General features: G+C 44.1%; 1 protein-coding gene across 1 annotated transcript in view; it reads left to right on the top strand.

Moving 5' to 3' along the window:
• EPHA5 (EPH receptor A5) overlaps nucleotides 1-27,689 on the top strand; it is a 198,413-nt gene that overhangs the window by 36,422 nt on the left and 134,302 nt on the right. Inside the window, 1 exon segment of the mRNA XM_040555646.1 lies at nucleotides 5,031-5,694. Within this exon segment, the coding sequence (XP_040411580.1) occupies nucleotides 5,031-5,694 (664 nt within the window).

The following is a 27,689-nucleotide window of genomic DNA, read 5'->3' as shown; positions in this document are numbered from 1 at the left end:
AGCAGCCAGGTCTTAAGATCAGCTGCCTAGAAGGCAGTCGAATAGGGTGCCCAAATACTACAGGGATGAATTGCACAAAGCTGAGTGCGCTGGCCTGCCCTTCTGGAAAAGCACCAGGCTTCCCCGTATAAAACTTGCCATAGGAGCTGAATTTCCCCCCCCCCCCACGCCACTAGTGTGCTCATGCTCAGCAGGACCTTGGGGCAAAATCACCCTTCTCTGTGGGCAGAATTGTGTGGGGCATCATGGATGCTTTCCCATGTTGAAAGCCTGCAGTGTGAGATCTGTGTCAGGCTTGCAGGGTCCAGGTTTAGCGTGGGTGCTGCTGTGGGGACCCTTCCAGCACGGCTGGTGAGCTGCAGGGAGTGGAGTGTGACAGAAGGGACAGCTTACACCCTTGGGTTGTTTTGCCGTGTCCAAGCAGCTAGCTGTGAAACTCACCCTTCTTTTTCGAGGTTTGAAGCCTTCCCTCGAGGAAGGGAGAGCTGTGTGAGGCTGTCTCAGCTGGGTTAGCACGTGTTGGACCCATGCGCTAGTCCTGCAAGTTGTCTGGGGATTCATCTGCCTGGACAACTTGGTTAAAGAGTGCTGCAAGCCGATGCTTGTTAATTGAGCAGCATGCCATTAGTTTCCGCAGGGGAGTCTGTGAACTGGCCCATATGTTGCCAGAAGGCTGAGAACGTTGTTTTGATGCATTTTCACTGAATTTTACAGTTAGAGGTACGTGGAGCTCTAGCTCTTTGCCCAATATAAAAGAAAAGGCTAGGAAAAGCAAAACTCCATTCAGGGTATGGAGCTGGTGGGCAAATGCAGGGGAAAGAGGCCAGAGCCACTACTGAAGCTTGATATTGAGAGACAAGAGGCAGAGAATTGGGTATCTCACAGAGAAGGACCAAGTGTAACAGGGAAAAAAAGGCACAGGGCAGGATGATGTGCAGAAGGAAACATAATAATTTTTCTCCAGAGGCAAAAGAATGAAAATATCTAAATCCTCTTCCAGTTTTATATCTTGGTGTCAGCAGACAGCTGAATTACCATGCGTATGTTGTACGGTTCCATGCAGTGGGGTAAGGAGTGGGAGAAGGTGAGCCTTGTGCCAGAGAGCCCGTGAGATGGGTAGTGGGAGCAGAAGTAGCTTAGACAGTCCTTAGGGGGATGGAGGAAGGGAGGGAATCCTGCTGGAAAGCTTTCTGGGAAGTCCTGGGAACCACTTTTAATGCTCCTAGCCTTCCTTTTGCTCTTACTCTTAGGATTTAGTTAAATGTCTAACTTCTTTTAGCAGCATTAAAATGTGTAGAATTAAGAAAGGCTTAAAATTTGCACACCAGCTTTGGTGGCTGCTTCAGATGGAGGCCTGTAACAAAACTAACCTTAAAAAAAAAAAAAAACGACCAAACAACAGCAAACCAAAGCTTTGAAGTCTTCATCTGCAGCATCAGAACTTGTTTTTGGGGCAGCAGCCTGGTGCTGTGCTGTGGTAGCACATTGCAGTCCTGGAATCCCAGAGCTTAGAAACAAGCCTGAGCGGCAGACAGCTGGTGAATGGGTTTTTAAATTGTCCATTTAACCCAAGGCTGCTCCACTGACTGCTTTTTTAGCTTTTATATATGTATTAGTTAGATGTGTGATATCTTTGGCCTTTCCACGGGCAGACAGCCTGCATGAATTGCATGCTTGCTATTGATGGAGCTGAGTGCGGTCTTTAGCTTCTGTTAACTTGCTAGCAGTGGTGTGCTGGAAGTTTCTGATTCAGAAATAGGTCTTCTATAAATGATTTAACATCAGGCCATTGAAATGCGTTTGTGTTTTCCTTCTTACAGCTATTAAAGACTTAGAGAAAACATTTAGCACCAAATTAATGTTGCATTTTTGTTTTAATCCTGCAGATGGGGTTGATTTATATTTCAAAAATATGTGCTGCAGAGAGGAATTAAAACATTACACATTTTTTCAGTTGTACTTATTGTTTTTTAACGCAAATATTTTCAGCTAGATGCTGTCATTTTAATGTGTTGAGTTTTCTTTTTCATTAACTGTTATGGCGCAGCATTTCATCCTACAGAGTTTCTAGCTAGTTTTTCTTCCTTCGTTGTTCGAGGTGGCTGTCTGAGGTCTGCAATAACCGGGAAGCTGGGACCAGGCAGGAGGTGCAGGTTCTCTTTTCCCCTATCTCCCTCTTATGGAGGGATGTGAAAGCAGAACGGTGGTCTCGGGGGTGAGGCAAACCCAGCTGCACTAATTCGAAGAGAAAAACGTGGTGCGCTCCTACATGCAGATAGGAAAGCAGATAAATGGCAGAGCAGAGGTTTTATACAATAGAGGCTGCTCCGATATGATCTACTTGATCCTCCCGTGAGGATTACACGGAGATAAGCAGCCGTAACTCATTAGCACCTCCCTTTGCTCTTGCTCTCGGATTGCTTTAGGTTTGGCAGGTGGTGATGGAAGGACTTCCTTGAGCCGGGGTTCCCTGCTGGAAACGCAGCACATCCTGAGGTCTGAGATGTTAAGTGACGTTTGTTACAACTGAAATTACACCTCAGCTCAGTGTGTTTATGCTTGGACCTTCCTACTCAACGCTGTGCTGTCGGTGGGTGAAAGCAACCATGAGAGCCGCTGGAGTTCCTTTCTGAACAACCGAGCTTTCCTCCACTAATACAACTCTTGGAGCAGCTACAGAAAGGAGCTTAATTTGTGACTCTGGAGAGCATTATAGTTGTCCGTGTAAATCAATCTAAATTAAGTATTTTTTCTGAGTTTTTTTTGGTATACTTTCAAGATAGCTCGCTAGTGATATGATTGCAACATTATGGTCCCTCCAGACATCAGTTTTTGGAAAGAAATGTACATCAGATACCCTCTAAATGTCATATGGAGTTGCATTGTGCATTCTGTGGCCATCTGTACCCATCCCCACTCACTGAAACTGCTTGGTCTCAGCCATTTCCAGCTCTTGGATGCTTTTCACCACCTCCTGTTGGAGGCGAATACCTCCAGTATCTGCTGGTTGATGTGCTGGTTCGAGTGATCCTCTGACCTTCACCAGAAAGAGCAAAGGTTTGCGGTCATTCAGGTCATCGCAGTCTTTTCTGGGCTCGCCTGGCAGAGGCAGCAGGGCCTTCTGCCTTGGCTGGAAGGGGTGTGGAAGGACACCCTCCTCCTCCTCCAGCAGAATCACCGGTGTGAGAACAGACCTCGTGCTTATATAGTCTCATGTTAAATGAGGTGGTGTGGTACGGATGGCATGCTGAACACGTAAATGCACTAGTGTAGAGTGGTATTTTTCTGTTTTTTCCATTTCATGTCTGCAAAGCCACCCTATATTCTGGGACTTGGAAAAGCTATTGGCAGATTCGTGCTGTCCTCTACACGCTTTTTCTGTGGCACTCTGCATAATTGTTGACTGCTTCTCCCCAAAGTTAGGCACAAATCCTGCACAGGTCTGCCCAGCTTTAGCCTTAGGCATCTCCAGCAAAGTCTGCGGCGCTGTCAAGGGGGATAAAGCGACAGTAGAATCGTGGCCTGTTTAAGCCCAGGGTTGTGTGGAGGATTTTGAAATGAAAATGCTGCATAGCATGAGAAAAAATCCTGAATTTAGGTTCCTCGCTCAGAGGAATGGTGATGCATGTGGACTCTGCACGTTGTAGCAGGCACATCTTCTGCTAAAATTGCACAAGTCTGTACTTGTACCTCCCAGGTCAGGGAGGAAGGGTACGTGGAAGAGAGGAAATGTTTTTCTGCTGATGGTATTTATAACTCATTTTAGACTGTAGCATTATGTTATGTTTTTATGCCACTCGCTGCTGCCATATTCACATAAAATTTAAGAAAAGCGTATCCCTGAAAAAATGTCATTATTATGTTGACTCTGAGGGTGTTCCCTGTCAGCTCTGCAGTAATGATATCTGGGTTGAGAAGGCTCTTGACTTCATCTCGGGTGGTATTTTCAACAAAATCTTGGCCTTTGGCCTTAGAAAATATTCAGCTTGTATTAGCTTGTATCGGAGCACCTTTAAATTATGTTCTGTGCGCTTGCTTTGAGCTCTGTCCACAGCTAAGATTAGAAGCAGGCAGCAACACTGAGCACAGGCACTGGGAGGATGGAACAGGCTTTGGGAATTCAGCCCTAGCAGATGAGCAGGTCAAAACTAGGAGAGAGGAACAAAGCTGAAATCATCGCTGGTTCTCCTGAGTTCTTGACTGTATGTGGGTTAATCTAATCTCTTAATGTGGTACCGCAGTTGTCAAAAGCAGACAGGAGACATTAATGTTGCATGTTTCTATTGGAGGCACTGTTGTAGTGCTGGGCCAGGAGAAAGCATTTCTTCTAAGGGATTCACTTTTGTGCGTGACCAAATTAAAGCGAAAAAGCAGTTGTTACAATTGCCATAAACAGCTGGGAGAAGTTATCTGGAGCTCTTTAAAAACCCGCGTAGCAGGCTCAGAGCAGCTCAAGTCTTGCAGATCCTGTAACCTCCTCTATTGAAAGTATTCTGCTGTTTCATGAGCAGAAACTCCTCTGATTAGCACTCGTGGGGAGCAAAGGCCCATTTATTTCATGCACAACTGCTGATTTTCCAGCAAGCTGTTTAGTGGGGGAGAGAACAGCCTGGAGAAATGTGGTCGTCTTCACTGTGGTGCGCAGTGATTTGAGGAAGTAGCAGGAAGGAGCCTGGGGATGCAGGGACAGACGGACTGTAAATAGTTTTTTCACCTATGTGGCTGCGTTGGAAAAGGCCAGCTCATGGCCCCATCTGCTTTTGTTTTGTCACTTAAAGTACCAGTGGACAGACACAGCGGTTTTATTTTCCCGCTTCTGAAAAGCCTCTAACAAGCTTTTTTTTAACTAGCATCCATTTATATTTCTAAAGGATCTTTTATCTGATACGTTTATTATCAAGCCAAAATGTTTTGCCCCCTAAACATCCCATCGTAAACCTCTGAATCCTCAGGCGATCTTCCGTGGGAAAGCTCAGATTTTGTGGGAGTTGTTACTTTTTTTAAAAGTAATACTTCTTCTTTTTACGCAGTGGGAAGAAATTGGTGAGGTGGATGAAAACTATGCTCCGATACACACATACCAAGTATGCAAGGTAATGGAACAGAATCAGAACAACTGGCTTCTGACCAGCTGGATCTCTAACGAAGGGGCATCCCGCATTTTCATCGAGCTCAAATTCACCTTGAGGGACTGTAACAGCCTTCCAGGAGGACTTGGGACTTGCAAAGAGACTTTTAACATGTACTACTTTGAATCGGATGACGAAGATGGGAGGAACATCAGAGAGAATCAGTATATCAAGATCGATACCATTGCTGCTGATGAGAGCTTCACAGAGTTAGACCTTGGCGACAGAGTTATGAAGCTAAACACAGAGGTGAGAGATGTTGGGCCCCTGACCAAAAAGGGATTTTACCTTGCTTTCCAGGATGTGGGTGCCTGCATTGCCCTGGTCTCTGTGCGCGTGTACTACAAGAAATGCCCATCAGTGGTCCGCAACCTGGCACGCTTTCCAGACACCATCACGGGAGCAGATTCCTCACAGCTGCTAGAGGTGTCAGGCGTCTGCGTCAACCACTCGGTGACTGACGAGGCGCCGAAGATGCACTGCAGTGCTGAGGGAGAGTGGCTGGTGCCCATCGGGAAGTGCTTGTGCAAGGCAGGCTACGAGGAGAAGAACAACACCTGCCAAGGTAAGGGTCTGCAGGGGGGCTGCTGTGCCAGGGTGATGTGCTGCCTTGGCTCTCTTCTCTTCCACATCCTTTTCTCGTGCCTGGTTGAGTTGACAACGGTAGGTTGGCTTCTCGCTTCCTCTGAGGTCTGCTGAATGGCTGTGGGAGGATGAAGAGGCCTTGGCTGGGTGTTGTGGGACTTGACACCAATATACAGTTCCCTCCCCTGCTCACTGTGTGCCGTGAGACTCCGGCACCCCGCTGTTACCTTGGGAGCAGTGCACCGTCGGGTCCATGAGGGAATTGCAGTCTCATCAGTTACTTAAAGCTTTGCATCGGATGTACTCAATACTGAGGTTTTCTCTTCATTTTTAGAAGCTTGATTTCTTTTTTCTGGACTGTTGCAGGGAACATTTGAAGTTAATTTCCCTGTACAAGACATGTTTTGTGTTTTTGTATTTAAATAAATATGTTTTTCTCCCTCTCTGTGAGGTGGGGGAGGAGGGAGAATTTGATATTTTCCTTTCTGGTAAATAGTTTAATACAAAGCTGCTCAGCTGTTCTGAGTTAAATGTAAAGCTTCACTGATTAAAAAATGCTTCCATATGTGATGAAGTTTACATACAAGTAGCTGGCTGAGGTTTCTGGGTTGCCCTTGAGTATAGGTCTACTGAATCAAGGGCCTCAAGCAAGTGATCTAGGGTGTCTGAAGCTAAAACCTAAGAAGAATGCTTCTTTTAAAAAAAAAACAACACATAAAATGAGGTTGTACAGAGTGGCTTTTTGCATTACATATTTGTACATAAAATTTGCCCTTCTGCTGTAGAAGTGTAACAGGTAGCTTAAAAGAAAACTTATTTGGGCAAAAAAGAGAAAAGGGAAAAAAAATTCAGTGCAAGCTTGGTTTTTGCAAAACTAATTTGTTCACCTTCCATCTTACTGCCTTCTACTTGGGGCCACTTAGTGAGAGGCAACCTGTGGAGAACGCAGATGGATTCTGTTCCAGCTGAAGTCGGTGTTGCATTTTCTTTTCACCTCACCCCAGACTGTTGTTGTTGGCATTTGTACTGTTGGTGCATAGGATGGATCCCTGCATATCCCAAGTAAACTGGGGCCTTGATCCTTTAGTCCTCAGTTACACTCTGTGCCCCTGAAGATTTTATAGTTCAAATCTCTTCAAGGGTTGACTTGGAAATATGTTGTAGGTATGCTTATTTTTGGATAAACCTCAGGTAAACAGGATATAGACTCAGGGGTTAGTGGTTTTTTTGACTAGGAGATTCTGCGTTTTCTGCAGATATAGTCAACATGAAAAATCTGTTCTTTTTCGTTCCTATGTCAATAAAGATACTGGTCCCACATGTGGGTGAAGAAATTTGACTTGCAGTTTGATACTGCACGAGGGGAACAAAGATTGACGTTAATCCTAGCTGATGAAATCTAGACTGTTGCAAGTGAGGGACAAGGGCCAGATATTCGAGCGAGAATCTGCCTCATTGTGGCTAAAAATACTGTGTGCTGAAATAACATGCACTGGTTGAGTCCAGCGTCTAGACACTGTCTTGAGTAACCTGCAAGAACTGTTGGAGAAAGCGAGTACATCCATTAGTTCCTTCCAAAACTTGCCCTCAAAGTAATCTTAAAGAACTCAAAAACAAGCAAAAAGCCACCACAACAACAAAAAAACACACCCAAAACAAAAGAAAAAAAGCACTACTGGCTTAAACCAGACACTTAGGTTGGTAAAGATCTTCAAGATTATCAAGTCTGGAGCAGCTACATCTCTGGTAATTCTGAGATTGCCATCTGGAGTATGCTTTGAGGAGACCTTAGTGATTTCAGATTCTGCTTTACGTTTTGGGGGTGTGAGTGGGATTTTTTGTTTCCATGGACTTTCCTAAGTCACTTTGGGGTACAGTGTTTGGTCATAACTTATGACTGTGTTGGGTAGGAGTGTGGGCATAGTTTGCAAGTGTACAGATGCCTCATGGTGATGTACCCTTGTCCTTCTGTGAGGCATACCCCCAGAAACTGCTTTTATACTCCAGCCACAGCCTGCACCCTCAGCAAAAGGCTATCACTTGAACTACTCTGGAGCTGTTGAAGTCTGTAATTCTCATTTGTAGGAAAGCCCTACATTTCGTCACCAAATCAATGACACATCGGGATCGAAGTGCCTATGGCAAAGTCTGTTTGAGGGCCCCACTTGGATGTCCTGTGTTTAACCCAGGTCACTGTGCCGAGTGTTTCCTGCTGGTCGGTGCTCAGAGATGCTCAGTCGATAGGAGACGATAGCCTTAGGCTGCTCAGGATGTCTGCGATCAGTGCATATGGAGTTCGTGCTGATGTCTTTGGTGAGCAGAATGCTTTCTGGTTGGGATGTTGTTGCATTCACAAGGCTGAGCTTCTTTTTATAGGATAGGGAAGTGAACTGCAGCCCATAAGGAGAGTAACTTTCACCGAGGAAGGTGTTACGTGAATTTTGTGTTGATGCGGGTGGCTTTTTCACAGCCTGACTTGTGTTTAGGAGGTGCGCTCTGAGCTCCTGGCTGACATAATGGTCGTCTTGGCAGTCTGTGGCGTAGCTCTGACAAACACCTAAATAACTTCTGACCTTTGGTTTGCAAATCATTTAAGCGCATCTTGCAAGCAGTCTCCCCGCTTGCCTTCTCTTACTGTTAAGCAGGTTATTACTGACTATGCTTTGGGAAACGTTTTCAACCCTGAAGAGCCTGGCTTTATTTATTAAAATTTCTCCTGCAAAGCTGACATTTTCCAAGCTCCAGTGTCACGTCTGGACAAAGCAGACTACGCTGTTATTAGAGACGATGTAAATCCCAGTCACCCTCACAGACATATGGGAACTATTGAAATCCCTTCTGCCTACAAATCATTAATTGGCAACGATGTTCTGAATTCATCATCTTGTCAGCGGGGTTCCTGTTTGAAGAAGGCACTGACAGTAACAGCTGAGCAATTTCTCTCGCTGGGGACACTGGGGTTGTAAATATGACATGGTCTAATCTCCTTATATAATGTGCTCACTCTCTCAATTAATATAGGCAGCTAGGCAGTATTTACTGTAAAGAACCCAAACTACTTATATTTTACTCCTCCTTTGGCAGCATGGCCCATTTATCAGTGACTGCTCTGAGACAACTAGGGGTAAATTGTGACTGTTTTGGGACATGCTTTTAAATGACCAGAGTTAAGGCTCGTTATTCACAAGAATAAATTGCCATACTAGTTAATAAGAAAAAACCCAAAGCAGTTGCTCTGAATTTCCATGCTGTTTTCTAGAGCAATGATTTGGTGTTACTGAAGGACTCATGGTCCTTTAGTAACACCAAATGGTCATAATTTTGTAACTTCAGTTCTAGTTGCTTACTGCGTACTGCTCACCTTTCGGGGTTTGCACAGGAAGCAAAGTCACTGTGGAAGGGTCACCTCCAACTTGCTTTGGGTTAAGAAGTCACACAGCACTTCTCTGTTGGTATTCAGCCTCACCTTCAGCCTGAAGTGTTCTTAGTGGGAAGCGAGAAATCCTTATTTTTATCCCTCTAAAGCCTCCAGGGCCCATCCTACTGGAAGGAAGGGGATGTTGGCACGTTAATCTAGTGAGCCTGAAACACGTGCAGCAGCGAGGTCCCACTGGTGACCATGGGTTTGCGGAGCTGTAGCTGTGGATGCAATTGATTTGCGGAGCCTAATATTTTTTTCAGCTGCTTTTCAGAACTGAATCACAAATTAATTAAATATTTGAGTTTAAAAACAAAAAACAACAACAAAAAAAACCACCAGCAAAACTGCACTGTGTGTGAGCCAAGCTGAAAAAGCAAGTAATGAGTTCATGAGGTCACCAGGCTCTCCTTTCCAAGAATCAGTGCACACTGCTACTTGAAGAGAGATCAAAGGGAGTACAGGCACTTTTAGCCAGCTACAAGGTATGGATATGATTACAGATGTAACAGAGCTGGACAAAATAATGGAGAAAAACTTGGGTGAAATTTTTCTTCACCCTTGCTGCTTTCTGAGGGGAGAAGTTGGAAACTGAGGGCAGGGCAGAGGATGGGTTGGGGTATGAATTTCTTTTCTCTGGCAGCAGTACCATTCTAGAAATATTCGGATTATTTTTGTAAAGCAGCTCTAGAAGGTCCAAGACCTTCTGCTCTCTTAAATACTGATGTTTGTTGCTTGATTATTCCTCTCTCAATCAACCTTGCTGAACATACCTCTCTGCATTTACAACCAATATGTATTTTTGATGATTGTTCATTCCTTGTGTTGCAATTCAGCCCAGCTCTTGCCAAGAGATATAATTCCTTAAAGGAAACAAAGGCTTCAGAAATGAACGTTGTTGGCAGATATCTTTAATTTTGAGTATAACTAAATCAACTGACAAAGGTTGCTAGTTTATGTAGATCAAAAGTTTACTCTTCTTCCTCTGAGAGCAGTGCAATCAGCACAGGCATTTGAAGAAACTTGCCCGGAGTGGTGATTGCCCCACTGTTGATCAGTTATGGGAAGGATATTGAGACAACTGTGGTTCTTTTTGCTTCTGTGCAGGAGCAGGCAGGCAGAGTCAGTGCCCTTGGGCTGGTGAGAAGCAGAAGGCACTGTACTGTCCCTTGTTTCTAGGAAGTGGAAATGTGTGGCTACACAGTTAACTTGGTTTTGGAGTTTGGGCTTTGGCTCTGAAACAACTAGGTTTTTTTTTTGTTTTTTTTTTTTTTTGCATCTGATGTAGCTGCAGGAGGGAGCAAGTTTTTTTCTATCCCCTCCACAGCTTGCCCCTCTGCCTTGGGTTGGCTGAATTCTCCCTTCAAACTCCTTGTTGTGGATACTCTAGAAAGACAACGTGTTGCTAAATCCTGCCTGTCTTCTGGGACACTTCCCAGCTGGGACTCAGGTGAATAAGGCAAAAGTACTTTTACCCTTGTGGTAGAGTGGAAAGCAAGCAAAGTCCAGAAGAAAAAAAAAATCTCCTCTTAATTGTTCTACTGGGAGGTGATTACATGGAAGAAAAACATTGGTGGAAATTTTCAGTATATGGAAAATACTGAATTTGGAAATACTGCCGCCCCTCCAGGGAGTTCTTTGCCCATCATTCATACTTCTTGTGCGTTTTTCTGATTAAAACCAAATTGGATGGGAGTATAGCATAGTAGGTGTTTATATAATTATGAGCTGAAGTGTCTAGTTAATTTTAATTAGGCACAAAACCAACCGGTGTCAGAATAGCAGAATTTTTGGCTGCACAGTTTGTATTATCCTTTGAAATGTAAAGAAAATCACTTGAATGCTACGTTTCAGCAAAAGGCAGTTGTCACTGGAGGGGGGAATGGTTTTATTATGTGTGTGTATATTTAGGTGGTTTTGTTCCACAGCTGACATACTTAAGAGCAGGGGAATGTTTTCCAGAAATGAAAACTGTATTGCAACAGGACTGATTAAATATTACTGCTTGTTTTATTTTGCACATCTTTGCCTTCATTAAGGGAGGCACGGTCTGTGTATGTGCAATATATTGTACTCTGCTAATGAGTTTTAACCTTCTGTGCTACCTTGTACACTTGTAACCCCTGGTGACTCTGAAGACCTTTCCTCATCCTGCAACAATGTTTTTAGGTTGTTACTTTGCCTAACATAACCTTGTCCTTCCTGGCCCTGGAACTGCTCTGCAGTCATCTTCCAGAAGGACATCAAAGGGTACTTTTTTCCCTATGTAAAATTTAGATTGAGCAGTATAAATAAAATCGCACTTGGAGCCAGCTCTGAACACTTCAGTCTTGAAGGTCATGTTTGCTTCTTAGCCAAAAAGTACTTTGGGGAAGGTTTTAGGGCATACTTTTGCATCTGAGCCTAGATAACTAAATGGTATTTAGTTGAATACTCATTTTGTTTGATTTTAGCATTCTTGAATATCCAGCTTAAGGTACTTCTAAAATTATGGAGGTGTTGCAGAGCTGCATGTTAGCCATGGTGCTGTTTGGTTCCTTCGGTTGTCACCTTTGACTTTGAGTTGCTTAGAAATAGCTTGCTTATTAATTGTTGTTTCTAAAAACAAATAAGGACACTGGAGAGATGCTAAGCATAAAGTGCATGAATAGTGGTTGACAATGCAGTGGATTTAATTGCTCTGATATAAGACAGAGCTGTCCCCAGCTGCCTGTTGTGTCCCACTGCTGGAAGTTGCTGCCAGCACTGCAGAACTGGACAGTCTGCATGCCAGCTGATGTGACCAGTGGCTTTGTCTTAATGCCCTGGACAGGGGCAGATAAGACATAGGCACTATCTCTGGGTGGTAATCTTTAGCAGAAGGCTGGCTGCAACCTCTCAAACTGCCATAGGTCTGCCACCGCTCATCTGCCAGAACCCTCATTCCACAAAATGTACGTTGAGTGTTAAAATGAAGTTGTACTGTTGCGTATTTCCATGGTTTTCATGTTTTCCTGCAGGTTTTCAGTTTTGTGCTTCTCATTTAGAATCACTTAGCGGTAGTTAATGATGTGTTGACATTTCAATTATAAGCTTTTCTCTGTGCATGCTTTGTATGTTGACCATTTTAACTTGCTTTGGGTTAATATTGAGGTTGAAATCCAGGCTCCAGAAAAGGAGGGTGCAATTTCACATTGTTTGAACACGGTTGCAGTTTACCTTTTCTTTCATTTTTTTTTTAAAGCTGAATAAAATTGTCCTGCATAAGGTAAGCAGAATGCAAAGAGACTGCAACACAGATGTTTGCACAAAGAGGTGAATCTGTTTTTCATGTAAATAGGGATGACCATTTATTTTTCTGGAAGTTTGCTCATTTTTATCATTGAAGTTAATCTAGTTACAGACACTGTGGTGCTCACAGACAACACGTGGTTAAGGTTGCGTTGAACTTCGTACTGATGGGCCTCCATTTTTTATTTCCCTCAGGATGGTGGTGAAATTTTTAATACTGGAATGAACTCAGAGAGCAAGGCTAGGTGTTTTATAAAGCCCAAACCGTATACCCAAAACAGATTAAAGAAAGAAAAGACAAAAGAGAAGATGCCTGGTCTGTGGATATCCCTTATTGCTTTCATATACTTGTCCTACTTTTATAAACGTAAGTCATTAAAAAACAGTTGAAGTTTGAAGAATTGGGGTTTCAGTTGACAACTTTCTTCTCACCGTAAATGACAATGAATCAGATTAAGACCAAGGAAGACTTGTTCCCCTGAAAATCTAAGCTCTAAAAGCTGCAGCTCAAATCCACTGTCTGGGGCTGAAATAAGGCTGTCCCTGGGAGCGTGCTTCCCTGCTCTGCCTCAGTTTATGTCCTTGGAAGCAGAACTGGTGGGAGAGGATACATATCCGCTGCTCTGCTGCCTTGCTTTTCAGCTCGGCCATCCTAAGTAGTTCAGTGCCAGCCAGAGACTGGAGTCTGAACCGGGGCTCCAGGTGTCTGTGCTGCACTTGATCCCATGTGCTTTTTTATGATCATAGAATAACGTAACCCTTGTCAGGTCATTCTTCTCAAGGTGAGTTCATTGGGAAGTACTGGACAGCAACACAAGCTTACTCTTCTAAAGCTGGGGTTGGCACAGAATTTGTCTTTGCAAAAGATTTTCCAAGCTTTGGAAGTCGTTTTTGCTAAATACATGGTGTGTTGTTTTTTTTCTTTTAATTTTCCAAAACATCTGCTTAAAATTAGGTTTTAAATCATTACTTTGGGCCCTTGGAAACTCTTTTCAGAAGCGTCAGGCACTCATTAGCATTTGCTGAAGTCAGTGGATGCTCAGCAGTTCTGAACGCTAACTAGGCTGTTTGCTTTTGTACCTCAAAATTAGATGCTTCCCTTCAGAAAATGTTTGGCCTGGAGGTACGTATTCTGAAGAAGAATGTGAAGCTTCTGCCTGGTGTGGAAGCTGTGCCAAGGAGTCCATATCTGTGTGAAGGTCCCTTTTGCTGCCAAAGCTGCTGTTACTGAGTACCAGACCTATCTATAGATATAAAAAAAAAAAAAAAAAAAGCATCAGTGGACTCTTCTTTCCCTCTACACGTGTGACTGCTGGTGTTACTTGAATCAAGTGAGCATGGCTGGGGAACCAGCATCATCCTTATTAAACTCTAGAGTCACAGCTACTGTCCACCGACTGAAATGGCTGCCTCCTGCCTGGTTCATAAGAGTTGCTTTGCTTACAGTACTGATTCCCCAAATACTGCGTTAGATGCCTTGCACGTAGCTGGGCAGCCTGTTGTCCCGATACGACAGCGACGGAGGTCGCAGCTTTGCCTTGGAAAGCTGTCTGAAAAAGGAAGCTTTTTAATTACTGCAGAGCAAAAGGAGAAGCTGCTCCCTGAGAGCGTGGGGGATGCGCTGATTTGGTATTCCGTGGAAGCAGCCTGCGGGTTGCAGCTTCCCAGCTCCGAGCCGTTCTGCAGACAGCCTGCTGCCCAGGCGGCAGCAGAGCCAGGACCGGGGGCTTCATTACTGCCAGGTTTGAGAAATGCCAGCAATGCCGGCATCTTGGGACAGGGGCCATCCTTGTATTAGTGTAAATCCAAGGCAATTGGCTGCGTTAATTACTGGGAAGCTCAGATAAAAGCTTTTCTCCCCTTCCTATAGGCAAAGCTGAACGGTATTACCCATTTATTTTTAAAGACGTTTTCTAGGAGAGCTTTTACATTATTTTTCTTTGCTCTCACAGTTCAAGCATGATTTAATATGTCAAAACTAGTTTGCTTAGCTGGCCTTGATTGTCTTGCATACTTCCACTAAAACAGGGCAGTCATCTTTCCAGGCAAGCTGCTGCCCAGACAAATGAAGTGTCACAGCAGTTAGGACTTGCTCTTGTATTGTGACAGCAGTAGCTTCCTCTGACAAAGCTGGCAGTGGGGAATTTAGACAGTGGTAATGCCTGCAGACACCTCTTGGGTCAGAGCAGCACGGGCCCACACACACAGATGCGGAGACAAGCTTATGCTTGAGAGATTTAATCGATCATTCATGTGAAAAGGAATTTTGGTCCAGATTGAGAGTCTAGCTAGCACCAGAGAAAGAAAGAAAACTATCCTGTTGATGCTCGTGCTTGTGTGTGTAGCTTTGGAGAAATAGCACTCAGTCTTTATTCCAGAGCAATGCCACCAAACTAAAACATGTGGGTGCAGGTCATCTGGCAGGAGGGAATTGCTGCGTGGCGCTGTACCTTCTGCGGTCAGTGGGAGTTCTGCCACTGACAGTGTTGGGATGGAGATGATAATCCCTCATAATACGTTCTTAACTAAAATGATTTCTTGGCTTAGGTCTTACTGTGTGTTGCACTGACCACCAGCAGAGCACAGCTTACGCGATAGAAATTCAGCTGGTAATAATTGACACAACTGAGATCAGACCTATTTCTCAGGTACTGATGTGATCCTGATCTCCTCCAAACCTCCTAAATATCAGAGAGACACTGTCTCTTTGTGGCGGTCTTTTCTCATCTTGTGCAGGGAGACACAGGCCTGAGATCATCCCTGTGCATCTCTGCACTGTGCTCAATTTAAAGGATTAGGTAAGAAGCTTTGAGTCACTCCTCACTTTTACTACGCTTTAAAATGGCACATCAGCTCTTCAGGCCTGCTTGCAGGACTTGGGGTGTAGTAGAAAGCCTCTCCTGAGCTGCTGCTGCTGTGCTGTGGGCTTGTCTTTCCGCTCTGCACGTGGCACTCTTGCTGTTGACACCCTTGGCTCGTGCCCCCTGGATATATTGGTAATATGTACTCAGCATTCAGGTCAGGCATCTCCCAGTGCTTTTTCGCTGGTGTGTTGGGGGGAGGAATTCACTCTCTGGTGTGTGGGATGGCTGCCAGATGGAAATCGGGTGCTTGGGGACAAGCAAAAGGGTTGTATGATTCTGTTATCAACGGAGTACTGAGCATGGCTAATGGCATCGACGAGAGCTGTGTCATCCTGACGGTGAAGGCGGCTAGTCAAGCGCTGACTCCAAAATGTGGTGCATTAAATGCACTGGTGGAAAGGGGGGCCGGTGCCCCCCGCAGACCCTGCCCTCGCAAAATATTGTATGGTACTGTTCAGTTTGGTGACCTCCCAGTGATTCCTGGGGCAGGAAGGTTCTTGGAGAGAGCCAGAAGTCTGTGTTTTTTGGTGTTTTGCCCAGAAGACAAAGCTAGGTCAGACCTTGGCACATGAAGCAGTTGGCCAGCGTTGTCTGAAAACTTGATCCTCTGACTGAAACCTTACGGCTGACTGTGTGCTGTTACACAAGGCATTTACTAAGGAATCCCGAATGGGAATCTGCTGAAGTCTTCCCGTGAGTATGGCCTAGCTCAGGTCTTGGTCATGCCTGTGCGAGTCCTTGGTCGTGCTTTGTACAACTGAGAGCACGCTGGTTCTTAAGCCGTGTTTGTGTTTAATAACATGTATAGCTTTGTGTTAACAGGATCACGAGTACTTTCCAAGAAAAGCAAGACCAGCTGAAACCGAAGTTGGTATTTTCAGCTGGAGGCCTTTGCTTCGGTCAGAAGTATAAATGCCTTAGCTTAAAGTTAGTGTTTATTCCCAGTATGAGCATTTTGCCGCTCTCATCAGGGAGGAAGCTAGGCCATACAACAGCCGTGCTGCAGATACGCCAGTAGTACATCTGAGCCTGCAGAGGTGTTGGGGGATTTAGCTGAATGTGCACTGTCACCACCTCTGCACCACTGACAGACGTGAGGCCTGGGGAAAGCCAAGCCAGGCCCTTTCTGGTCCCTTTGTGTTGTGCGTGGTGTACAGGCGTGCAAACAATGTGGGCTGCAAATGCACGGAGAAACAAAAACTCTGAGTTTGTTTATTGAGCAAAGGCGTTTGGTTTAACAAATTCATATTTTACACGTTCCAAAGGCTGATTTCCAGATGCCATTGGGAAAAGTGTCAGGCCACATTCAAATTAGCCTTATTGTTCCATAATATCTTACTGGAGTACAAGGTTAATTAGTACTATAGGCAATATGCATTATTCATTGCAGCAATCAGGCGTTTCTTCTGTTGGGCCGTTGTGTGCCGCAAATTGTTTCCATTCCAATAACAAATCTGTGATATATTATTTTCATATTTAATCCTGCCAAATCATATTTGTGATATATAAATTATTTGGGCACTCTGATGCTGACAGAAAACATTTCAGGTGTCAAAAAGGGCTATAATTTTCACGTTTAACTCCTGGATTGCGTGGCTGGTTTGGGCAAAGACCTCCAGGACAATGGGAAATAGAAGATGATTTTTATGAATGCCTGTCTTCAGTCTGGCCCAAACGGGGATAGTATCAGTGACGTCAGCAGTGCTGTGCTGTTTTAGATCAGAAATGTTTTTGTTGCTAATGATCAGCTGTATCTCATTGCAGGCTTGAACTGCTGAAATCGTGTTGCTCTTCCAGCAATGTGGCTGCCTGCAGTACCCCAGCACAGACCTCTGAAGTGTCTTCCTTCCCTGCCTAGGGGTTGCAGCTGGGGAGAGTCCTTTTGAGCAGGGCCCCTTCGAGCACGAGGGCGAAATGTGAGTTCTCCTCAGCTACCGGCCAGCGCCAGGGGCTCAGCCCTGCTCCAGCATCCTGTGCAGGCTGCATCTGCAAGCAGGGGAAATGCTGGCAGACGGGTTTGCAGGAGGGCTAGCAAGCAGTGGCTTTTACTTGCACAGCTTGCTTATTTCACAGTGGGTTTGTCTGCCTGTCTTTCTCAGTTCGGGGGCCAAGAATCCAGCATTACCTCATCTGCAGCCGGTAATGAGTCCACCGGAGAAAAGGCATCTAGTAGGAGTAGTTACGCAGTGCTGTGATCAATCTGATTCTTCCTTTCCCTAAAGGCAAGATACTTTCACCCCTGAGATCCTGCTGCCTTCACTTGTCCAGTGTTCAGGAGGCTGCATCCCTCCTATACCCTGAGGTTATGGTGCTGCGGGTGTCGGGTACATGCACCTTTCTGGGCAGCACTTGGAAACCCCAGGGAGCTGCAGCCATCCCTCTCTGCCAGTGTTTACTCAAATAATATTGTTCGTTAAGTATCTTGGGGAGATCTTTCACTGCTGCTTTCTGTGTCTGACATTTCACTCAGGCTGCCTTCTCGAGTTTTCCAGCTGCAGCCTTCTCGGTCAGCTGTACACATATACTGAGGTGTGTGGATGGGTATTAGGATGTTGGCTTGTTGGAATTGCTGCTCATGCTAGAGGTCACTGAACCCCCCAGATAAGATCAGTTTGTGCTACTTATCCTCACAGAGAAATTGTCTCTCTCACCAGGGAGTTCATATTTTCAGTAAGCAGGATGAGAGAGAAGCAGAGGCGCAGGAGGCTGAGTGAGTTACTGAAGGTCCTGCAAACCACTTGTGATGGAGTTGGGAGGCTCTACCATCCTGGCTTCAAGACCGTTACCAATTCCTATCATCCCTTGCACATGAGAAGGATGTAGGTATGCACTTGCTTTCCAGCCTGGTGTGGCACAGCCTCCTTGCACAGGCAGGCACGCCTTACAAAAAGCCATGCAGTGCTGCCAGGGCCCAGGAGGGTTACTCGCACAGACATTGCTGCAAGGATACATAGAGCAGAGTTTTGCTTTCAGTAGCTCCTGACAGTGAATCCAACAGATCATGCCGGGCTTGCTAAAGTGCTGGTGATGAATGCTTAAGATTCCTTTGTGTTAGAAATGCAAGTAAATATTTTCCAGCAAATCTGACTCACTTCCTTTCTACCCTTCTTGTTTTGTACGTGCATTGTTTTCCCCTCCTGAGCGTTTCCCTTTAATAGAAATAGGGCAGTCAGCTTAGGTGACTGCTCTGCTTCTTGCCTCCTCTTGGCTGGGGCAAAGAGGAATTTCAAGGGCGTGATTTTTGTAGCCTGGTGCAGAACGCGATGGTTTTTGTGTGTCAGATAGAAAATGAAACACGCACATTGAAAGTGAGTAGCCTGATACATCCAGGGACATTCCTGTGTGGTTTGGGAACAGATCCTCAGCAACAACATGGGTGGGTAAACCTACATATTACACTTGTGCATGAAACAAGTAGCAAATGTCTCTGGGCCTTTGATTTAGGTGCTATTATGATATAAACAAATGAATAGACACAGAAATGAAGAGGTGGTGATCAGTAATACTCTTCCCCCTGATTATTACACAGTGCTTCAAACATGCAGTTGAGATGCCTTTCAGCATACCGGTGCCTCCAGCGTTGCACAGAACTGCATTTGTGAATTCATTTGGATTGCTTCAGGTTAAAACATAAGGGTGTGCACATAGTGTTTGCTTAAAAGTTGATTATAGGCAGCAGACTAATAAGTAAATTGTACCTAAATTGTAATTATGTAAATCACCAAAAGTGGAATGGCTTTGTCAGCTTAGTCTTTAAGAGTTTCATCAATAACTTATGAGGTTCAGTAAATGCACAGTGCTCATATGCTACTTTGTTGCACAGGATTATGACATACAGGCAAAGGAATTTAAAATTTTTTTTTTAAGTATTCCTGGGGACAAAATAAAAAAGCTCACAGCAATCAGCGGCATGTAAATTTAGTGCTGTGTTGTAGATCAGCATGGTTGAAAGTATTAATGAGAGAATCTTCTGCAGATGCTGCGTCCATAGATCTCTGAAATAGCTCGTGGGGGCAAAATCTAGACTGTGTGGCTGATAAATAATAGAATAGCTTCACTCCCTCTCCTCCCTCTTTTCTTAGTTTTACATGACATGAAGCACTACTTGGAAAAAGTAGTGTGTTTTTCAGTCTGTACCAGAATACAACAAACACCATTGTTGTTCTGGAGGAAAGCTTCATTTCTGCTGTCATGTTTAGATTTTGAAGTAGTCAGCTTATAGATCTGTTGAGTCTGAAGGAGACTAAAACCTATTATATGTGCCTTTTTGTGCCTGCTTCTGAAATAGCACAAGGAAGAGCCTTGTGGTGCCAGTATGCGTGGAGAGCAGGGTCTGATGCTCCGGTCCTGCACCCTCAAGACTTTGCGTGCGACTGGCTGGCATCACAAATGGAGAAAGAGCGAAGAAATCAGAGGGTATGTGTAAGCAAAATATGAATGCAAGTGGTGCATATGTCTGATGGCCCTACTCGAGGAATGGAAAGTCTCCCCGTTACCTGGCGCAAGTGAACTTTTGAAGTGTGCTGGAGGGTTCTCCTGGCTGGGACATCTGTCCCAGGAGCAGCTGCTTGGAAAAAGACAGAATTGGGGCACAGCATGCAAGGCAAAACACCGATGAGACGTTTGGTATGCATCATGGGGACTCTGGTAGCCTTTCCTGATGCATTTATTTCATAAATGTTTCAGGTATACTTTATAAAGAATGATATAGTGCTAGATGTGTGTGGAACTTACCTGTGATTTCCTGAAGCTCCATAAGCTCTGGTGTACCTTTTTTTTTCTTTTTTTTTTTACTAGTTTTGAACTCCATTTATTTATTTATTTATTTTTCCTGTGGCAGCAGGAGATCAAAATCACCTAGATGTTTCAAAAATCACCATTTTCTATAAATGTTCCAGGTCTTTATTTCTTGGTGAAAAAAGAATCAGCTCCTGCTTTAAATAGCTTGTTTAGGTATTATTAAAAAAATAAATAAAGGAAATACATAATTTCCTGGGCTTTAACACAGCAACAACAAAAAGTTAGTATCAGTAACACAGCTAACATGGCCTTTTCAAAGCCATAGGAGTTTTTCAGCGATGATAAAAGAGTCTGAGCGCTTGGCCTCAGCTACTTCTGTATACTTTTTACACAGGTATTCCCAGGGCTTTTGTCATATGATAGTGTTTTACACCTTATTTTGGTGATAAGGAAATGAGGCAAAGAGAGGAGTTGCCAAAATCACATCCTGTCCAGTGTAAGCTCAGACTTCTCAGGTTTGTACTCTAGCTCACTAAGCTGCATGTCCACGGAGATGCAGTGACTGGTACCACCCTCATTAGTGAGCACAGACATGTATCTGCTATGTCTTAGCTGATCTTAAGTGACTTGCTGTCCTGGCAGTAGTTAGTTTCTGTGAAGCGATGTGTGGTTTACAGTTGAGGGCTGCTTTTTTTTTTCCATTTACCTGGGCCAGGATTTCAACTGTAACTCAGTCAGACATTTTATTACTGCACATTCTCCCAGTCTACGGGATATTTTCAGTTGGGTTAGGAAAACTAGAGACAGGAGAACAACATAAAATTATTGTGTGAATATTTCATTTCTAATGTCTTAAGCTGTTGGGGAAATAGGAGATACTTAACGTTTCATATAAATTCCCCTATAAAGTACATGGTGTTACTAAACTATCTGTATCCTCAACTTCTAGAAAAGAATGGATTAAATATTTCACTCTGTGCTGACTTATTAGAAAGGATGATTTTCAGCCTCTTTTGCTGAAGCACCAGACTCTAAATATGTTGCAACATTTGCTTTAAAAAAGTGAATGGTGTTTCTACATATTTAATTATCTCTTTAAAAAGAGGGAGAGTGGATCAGTGCCTTACAAAGCAATATGCTTCTGTTTTACATCCTGTGGCAACGTGACTAGAACTCTCCCTCTCACGTGAAAATGAAAACAATAGCTTTGTCTCTTAGTGTCTTCATTCAAAATTGGCTATTAGCTGTTCAGACAAAATCCCTCAGACTTGCAGCTTCTGCAGTCAAAAGATTAGCAAGCCAAAACATAGCACAAGTGCAAAGTTACCAATAAATGATGATTAACTAGTGTTCAGAATGAAGCCTGCTGTGAGCTTTCAGTACTTTCAGTTGAGCCTTTTTATAACGTAATGCTACCAGGATATTTCATTGTACATGTAAAGGCAAGGGAATAATAAAGTGTATGTGCTAGAATTCCCATGTGCTGGTGAATTCCTTGAATTTATCAAGCTTGCTGGTGTGCCTCCAGAAATTTTCTTCAAAATGATGACTAGTTCTTTAATTACACTTAGAGCTGTGGTGGTGTTGTTTGAAACTGCAGATTGAATTTAGTAATGTAAGTGTCATTAATCTGGTGAAATAAAAATGTCTAGTTTTTTAATAAGGTCTCAATTTAATGTTTTTAAATACTCTGAAGAGATTTAATGCTAAAACAGCTGATATAAATCTGCTCCACTCCTCTGTAATTGTCTCTCTCAAGCGTGTACCTCTTTCCAAGGGAACTTGGCTCATACTAATTTCAAAGCTGTTTACTGCCCTCGTGAATTTGATGGCCTATCACTTTTGTTGTTAACATCAGAGGTGACCAGGAAGCTGAAAGTGGTAGAGTCTGTATATAGTATTAATTGTCCTATATTTTTCCATAAAGTACCACAGGCCCTGGTCAGGAGTTATGTTCCGGGTTCCATACTGAAGGAGAGCCTGTCCGAAAGACTTCGCAGGCTTGAATCTTACTGCATTTTTAAGCTTTGCAGGTGAGTTGCTTTCTCTAGCCCCCATTTTGCTTTTTCATCTTGTCAACTGAGGTAGATGAGTGCCACTGCTTGATCTTGCTGGTTGCAAGGCATTGGGAGCTGGAGCTTTGTCAAGCTCTGTAGCTGCCTCAGCCTGGCACATTGAGGTCTCATGCAGTGCTAAATAGAGTAGAAATATGTCGTTGTTTCCTTGATTACATTTGCGATAGCTTATTCCTAAATAAGCTCCAGTTTTAGTCCTGTGGCATTTTATTTTCTCCTTTTTTAACCAAACACACTTTTCATAACAATCATTTCGCACGAGGATTGGAGTGCATTACTTGAGTTGTGTTTTTATTTAGAGATACAAAACAGACACTGGATCGGCATTCCTTCCTATGGAAATCTTTGTAGCTTTTTCATTAAGCTTATACTCATTCAAGCAAATTTCTCAGTTCTGAGAACCTTGTCTTCATTTATCCCAGTGAGTCCAAATTAACTCCCTTCCACACTTAGTTTCCTTGTACGAGGCAAGGAAGAGCTGAGAAAACCTTGCCCTGCGGGTCAGAATGGAGCTGCCTGCATAGCAGTGAGTGTATTTAGCCATCCTAATAGTAAATATTGCAGTTGAGAGGCAGTGGTATTCACAGGGGAGCTGAATCACTGCAGTCACTTCAGAGCAACAAAGAGCGGAAACTGTACCAGCCTTAAAGATGAATCGGTGCTGCAGTGATTAAAAGGATATACGTTTCCCATGTTCCACGTAGGAGTCAGCATTGTTTTCCCTGGGGATTTTGTCAGTCTGTAAATAAAGATGCCTCTGGTTTCCTTGGGGAGCAACTTAAGGTCTGAGAACATCATTTGCCATCGGATATTCCTCATTAGGCAGCGGCTGGCACAGGGGAAGGAGGGAAGGGTGCTGAACTCTGGCATTTTTCCTTTCCCTGGCTAAGTCACCATTTCCCTTTTTGGGGCTCGGCATCCCACCGTCTAGCTGCAGAAAATACCTGTCGATCAAGCATTTGTGGAGGGGAAAAAAAGGTTTCTTGTGGGCTCGATGCTGTGTGAGGCTGAGTGTCTCCATCGCTGCGGGGCAGGGAGCCTGCGTGTTTTCTAGCGCGGGGCTGGCGGGGCCCGATGCTCCTGGGCACCACCGTGCAGTTAATGAGCACTGCTGCTCTGCTCTCGTCGACGTGTGAGCGGCTTGGCAAGCAGGCCAGGGAGGACAAGGGGGCAGCTCGTGAGCCCAGTCGCTGTCCTGCTCTTTAATTATTACTGTTTCCAAATCCCTTTCAGTATTCACAGCTCAATTTAAGTGCTAATTGGTCCTTTTAATAATCAAAAGATAGGGACGACAAAGGTAGCGGGGGGGGGGGTGTTCTGCCAGCGGTGCCACTGCGTAGCTGTGATAAATTATCTGTGGCAAATGCTTTGTTGCCTCGTGGCACTTGGCTTCTATCAACTGGCATGGTTTCTGCTGGGCCTGGTGGCCTCTTCAAACGGAAAACTGATCCGGGAAGGAAAAAGGGTAAGGAGAGAGCAGCTATAGAGTGCCATGGCCCTGCTGGGCAGGGGGATGCTGAAGCACGGACACAGGTGCTGCTGTGGGCTGTAGCACATAGGGTTTGTCCCCTGGGGATGGCGATGGAGGAGTGGAGGCCACATGCAGCTCCTCGCCCAGGCAGCAAGTGAGGAGCTCAGTGTCGAATACACGTTGAGTTGATTAGTCCCCGCTCCTCCTAAGGCACAAAATTAGGTTTCCTGGTGTTTCCTGCCTCCCTTGGCTTTCTGTGTCAGCCTCGCACTCCTGCCCCCGATGAGATCCGAGATAGAGCAGAGCCCTGCTTTCTCAGAGTGTCTGGCTCCTCTCTCTGCTGTAGCATACGCCAAGACATTTTGCTGGAGCTGCTTGAAATGCAGCTATAATTATCGAGTACATATCTGCTCTCATCCCCTCCCACTCACCCTCTGGTACCTCGCGCTGGGCCCCGCTTTCCCTGTGAACTGCCTCGCTTGTTCCTGGCGCTTCCTGCTCTCCTCTGCCTCCTGCCTGCTGCTCCCAGGCGTGGGAGAGCTTGCTCCTGCATCCCACAGCCCTGCTTGTGCTCTCCTGAGCCCTCCTGAAAGCCTCTGCTTGCAAGGGAAGCTTTTCTGTGGTGTCTCTGTGAGGAAAGGGCAGTGTGTTGGCCTGTAGGGTGTCTTCTGCCTGTTGTGACTGACTTGTGGTGTCACTAGGGTTCGTTTTTGGGGGAGGATGGGCTGTTTTGCTCTGTGTGCGCAGGAAGAAAGAAAATAACACCCTTCCTGCCACCAGCAGCATCCCAGGAATCTCGGGCGGGTGGAGCAGCAGCACCCAGCGTCTGGGCTCCCCTTACCAGCTTGTGGCTGGAGAAAATACCAGTGTACTGGCCTCAGGAGACAGTGTGTGTAGCAGGATGAACTTGAGGGAGTGACATGGTAGAAGAGAGCTCTCTGGTGACTCTGGTGGATGAGAGAGAAATGAGAGTTGTCTTTTCCAGACCTGCCTCAAAGCTGCGTGTGAGGGCGAGGAGTATGGGTACAGTCCAGGCCCTTGGGATATGCACTGTCCTCAACTTAACAAAAAGATGGCACTTGCAAACTGGTAACCAGGAAAAATCTAAACTGCTTATTTATCGTTTCAGGCCATTTGTGCACAGAGGTTGTAAGATTTCTTCTGTGGAGGCTTTTAATGACATTTGCCTGTCTGGACCCGAGAAGTATCTGTTTGTACCTTTGGAAAAGTCCATGAAATTTTGGAGGAAACTATTTTTGGTGCCTTAGCTTCAGGAAAGATTGCTTGTGAAAGGCAATCAGGCATTGCTTGTGAAACTTTTTTCCCTCCTGGGCATTTTGACCATATACCTCGTCAGTCTGAGCCCAGCCTTTTTGGAGAGAAAGCAGACGTACTGTGCATTCGTTTCTTTTAATCAGTTTTTTTGCATCGTTGGCAAGAAAGATTCACCACAGAAGAAATACGCAAATCTTCTTTTCACTCCATACTGTAATAGAATTGGTAAAAGAGCCTTGAAGTAGAAACGGTTTTCTTAATTTCTGGGTAAGGTTGTGGAAAGTGAAGGGGAGATTGATTTGTTAACAGGCCTTGGAAAACTCACTTGGGAGATTATACTATCCGTTATGGTTGCATGTGTGTGCAGAAATAAGAGTCTAGCAAAAATAACCAGATGTGCCTAGTACATTGAAAACAGTCATGATACTGTTTTGAATAATAAACTACTGAGGGATCTTGCTGGAGGTGAAATAAGATATAACATGGGAGAATCAAGATTGATGTGTGAGTGTTGAAAAATGGGAGGTAACAAGGTGTAATGCATAATTGCTTACAAATATCTTTTAGTTTATCTTCTCTGGAGGCTTCTGTGGATCAGAATTTTCTGGTCTTTTTCTAAAAGAAGTAATTTTCTTTTCCCTTTGTTTGCATGGGAAGTAATGAACTGAATGCAAGCTGATTTGTTTCAAGAAAGCTTCTACCCTGTTAACTAGGGACATAAAGAATTTATGCTGAAAATGTTATGAGCCAGAGTTGCATATAGCTCATGGTTTTCGTATTAACCCATCCTTTGACTTATTCCTTATTTCTGGTGGAGTGGGTGTTAGTGGGAGGGGAAGATGTCAGCATCCCTAAAAGTACGTAATGTGCTTTGGAGAACAAAAACAAACCATTGTTTGAAAGCAGGATTTGTCAAAAGCATTTGGTAAGTGTTGGGTGCGTTCTCCTAGCTCTGCCTGCTGAAGGCAGGTGGGAGTAGTGGGTGTCTAGGAAAGGTCTGGGATATGGGTTGAGCAGCCTGAAGGGTGATGCTTTAGCAACATTCAAGCTTGGGCGAATGTAACTCCGGTGTACTGCTATCATAAAAGTACATTGGCGTAGGCCTAATGTTGGTAATGTAGGCACATTTTGGAAAAGAGTAAGCTTCAGACTATGCGTATTACTTAGTTTTTCAGGAAAGAACGAGGAAGAAGCCCTGGGATTTAGCAACCTGTGAGGTTTTCTCTGACTTAACCTTTTTGTTTGTTTCACAGAATGCAATTTATGAAACTGGAGGGTTTTAGGGGATTGGTATTCATTTCCAATTGATAGGTCCCAGTTTGTCTCAAGCCAAGAGTGACCAGATGTAATTACCATATGGTGGCTATATAAAAATAGTTATGGGAGTGTGGGAAAAGAGGGAGAGGAGAGGAAATGGGTATTGGCTGAGTGTTTTTCCTTCTTGCAGTTGTCAATATCACAGTATTACAAATGTATGCATGCAGAAATTGTGCAGTTTGCTTGAAAATCATGAATTTTAAATCCTACTTATTTGTTGAATTCTTTGATTTGCCTCACAGATTTTGTGTGTAGTCTTCCTTTTCAAGCTTTTCTTGGCAAATGTGAAGCCTATAAACCTAATTAGAAAAAGGATAGAGGTTGTGATTCTAACGGGTCACTTAATATAAAATACCAAATACAATGAAAATAAAGGGACCTGGCAAGAGTGACAACAAAGCGTAAACGCTGTGCAGCAGATAACCAGTAGCTCGAGTCTCAATTGAAGGGGCTTGCTCCAAGAATAACTGGAATAGGTTTTCTGGCCTGAATTTACTCATAGAGAAGACTAGATTAGCATAATAAAATCCATTGGGCTTTAACATTTCAGTGCTTTGCAACTAATGACTTCTTTTATCAGAGAGACAAACAACTGTACAACTGATCTGAAGACCAACCTCGCCATCCACATCAATAACAGTCTCTAAGAGGACTTGAAATAATAGAGGTGAGTTTGGGGAATGTGTAGTGCTATTACCTGAGCTATATGAATTCTCCACTGAAAGGAATGTTAGTCCTCAGTGCTGCCATTCTGTCACTTTTCTTTCCCAGCAAATTAAGATATTATCCATGGTCTAGTAAATTATTTAAGATCAATACACTTGGCAAGTTCTTATCTTGTCCAGTACGCTTAAGATGAAATATTATACAACATGTTTCCAAATGAAGTGTTGCATACATCATAAATAGTCATTAAATTGTGCCTCACAGATGACATCATACCTAATAATACATTAGTAGGTGTTTGTAGCTATGCAGCTCCCAGGAGTCAACTATTTTGTCAGCCAGTGCTGCCTCATGAAAACAGCAGTTTTTTCACAGGGGCCAGGCAGCTAGCCATAAAGGAGAAGCCGAAGTGGATATTTCAGTGTGAAATGGGGGATTGCAAGGCCAGCGAAGGCAAAGTTAATACTGAAGATGTAGAGAGCTGTGAGGCTGATGCTTTTTTCTCTTGTCCATCTTGTTCACAGTATCAAATGGCCAAAGTGCAGAAGCAAGAATTCGGCTTTAAACACAGTGGGGAGAAAGAGAAATTTAATAAACAGGGGCACGTGCCTCCTTCAAGATGAGTACATGCTTAATGCTTTGGCGGGAGGGGTCTGCTTGTGTATTAACATGCCTAGAAGGAAGATTTTAGCTGCTTTGCTTTCTATTTATTAGCTACCAGTTACTCACTGTGTCTACGTGAGATGCGAACTTGGTGCAAGTTAGAAGCTGCTCATGAAAAACTGAAGACTGCCTCCTGGTTGTAATACTATTACCTACGCTTTGAGTTACATTTCATATATTTTGTAGGTACTGTTGGCATTAATCTGCAAGCAATGT

Source organism: Cygnus olor, chromosome 4 (assembly GCF_009769625.2).
Source record: "Cygnus olor isolate bCygOlo1 chromosome 4, bCygOlo1.pri.v2, whole genome shotgun sequence".
Lineage (NCBI taxonomy): Eukaryota > Metazoa > Chordata > Aves > Anseriformes > Anatidae > Cygnus > Cygnus olor.
Note: the sequence above shows the minus strand (reverse complement) of the source record. Positions and strands in the feature narration are given on the sequence as shown.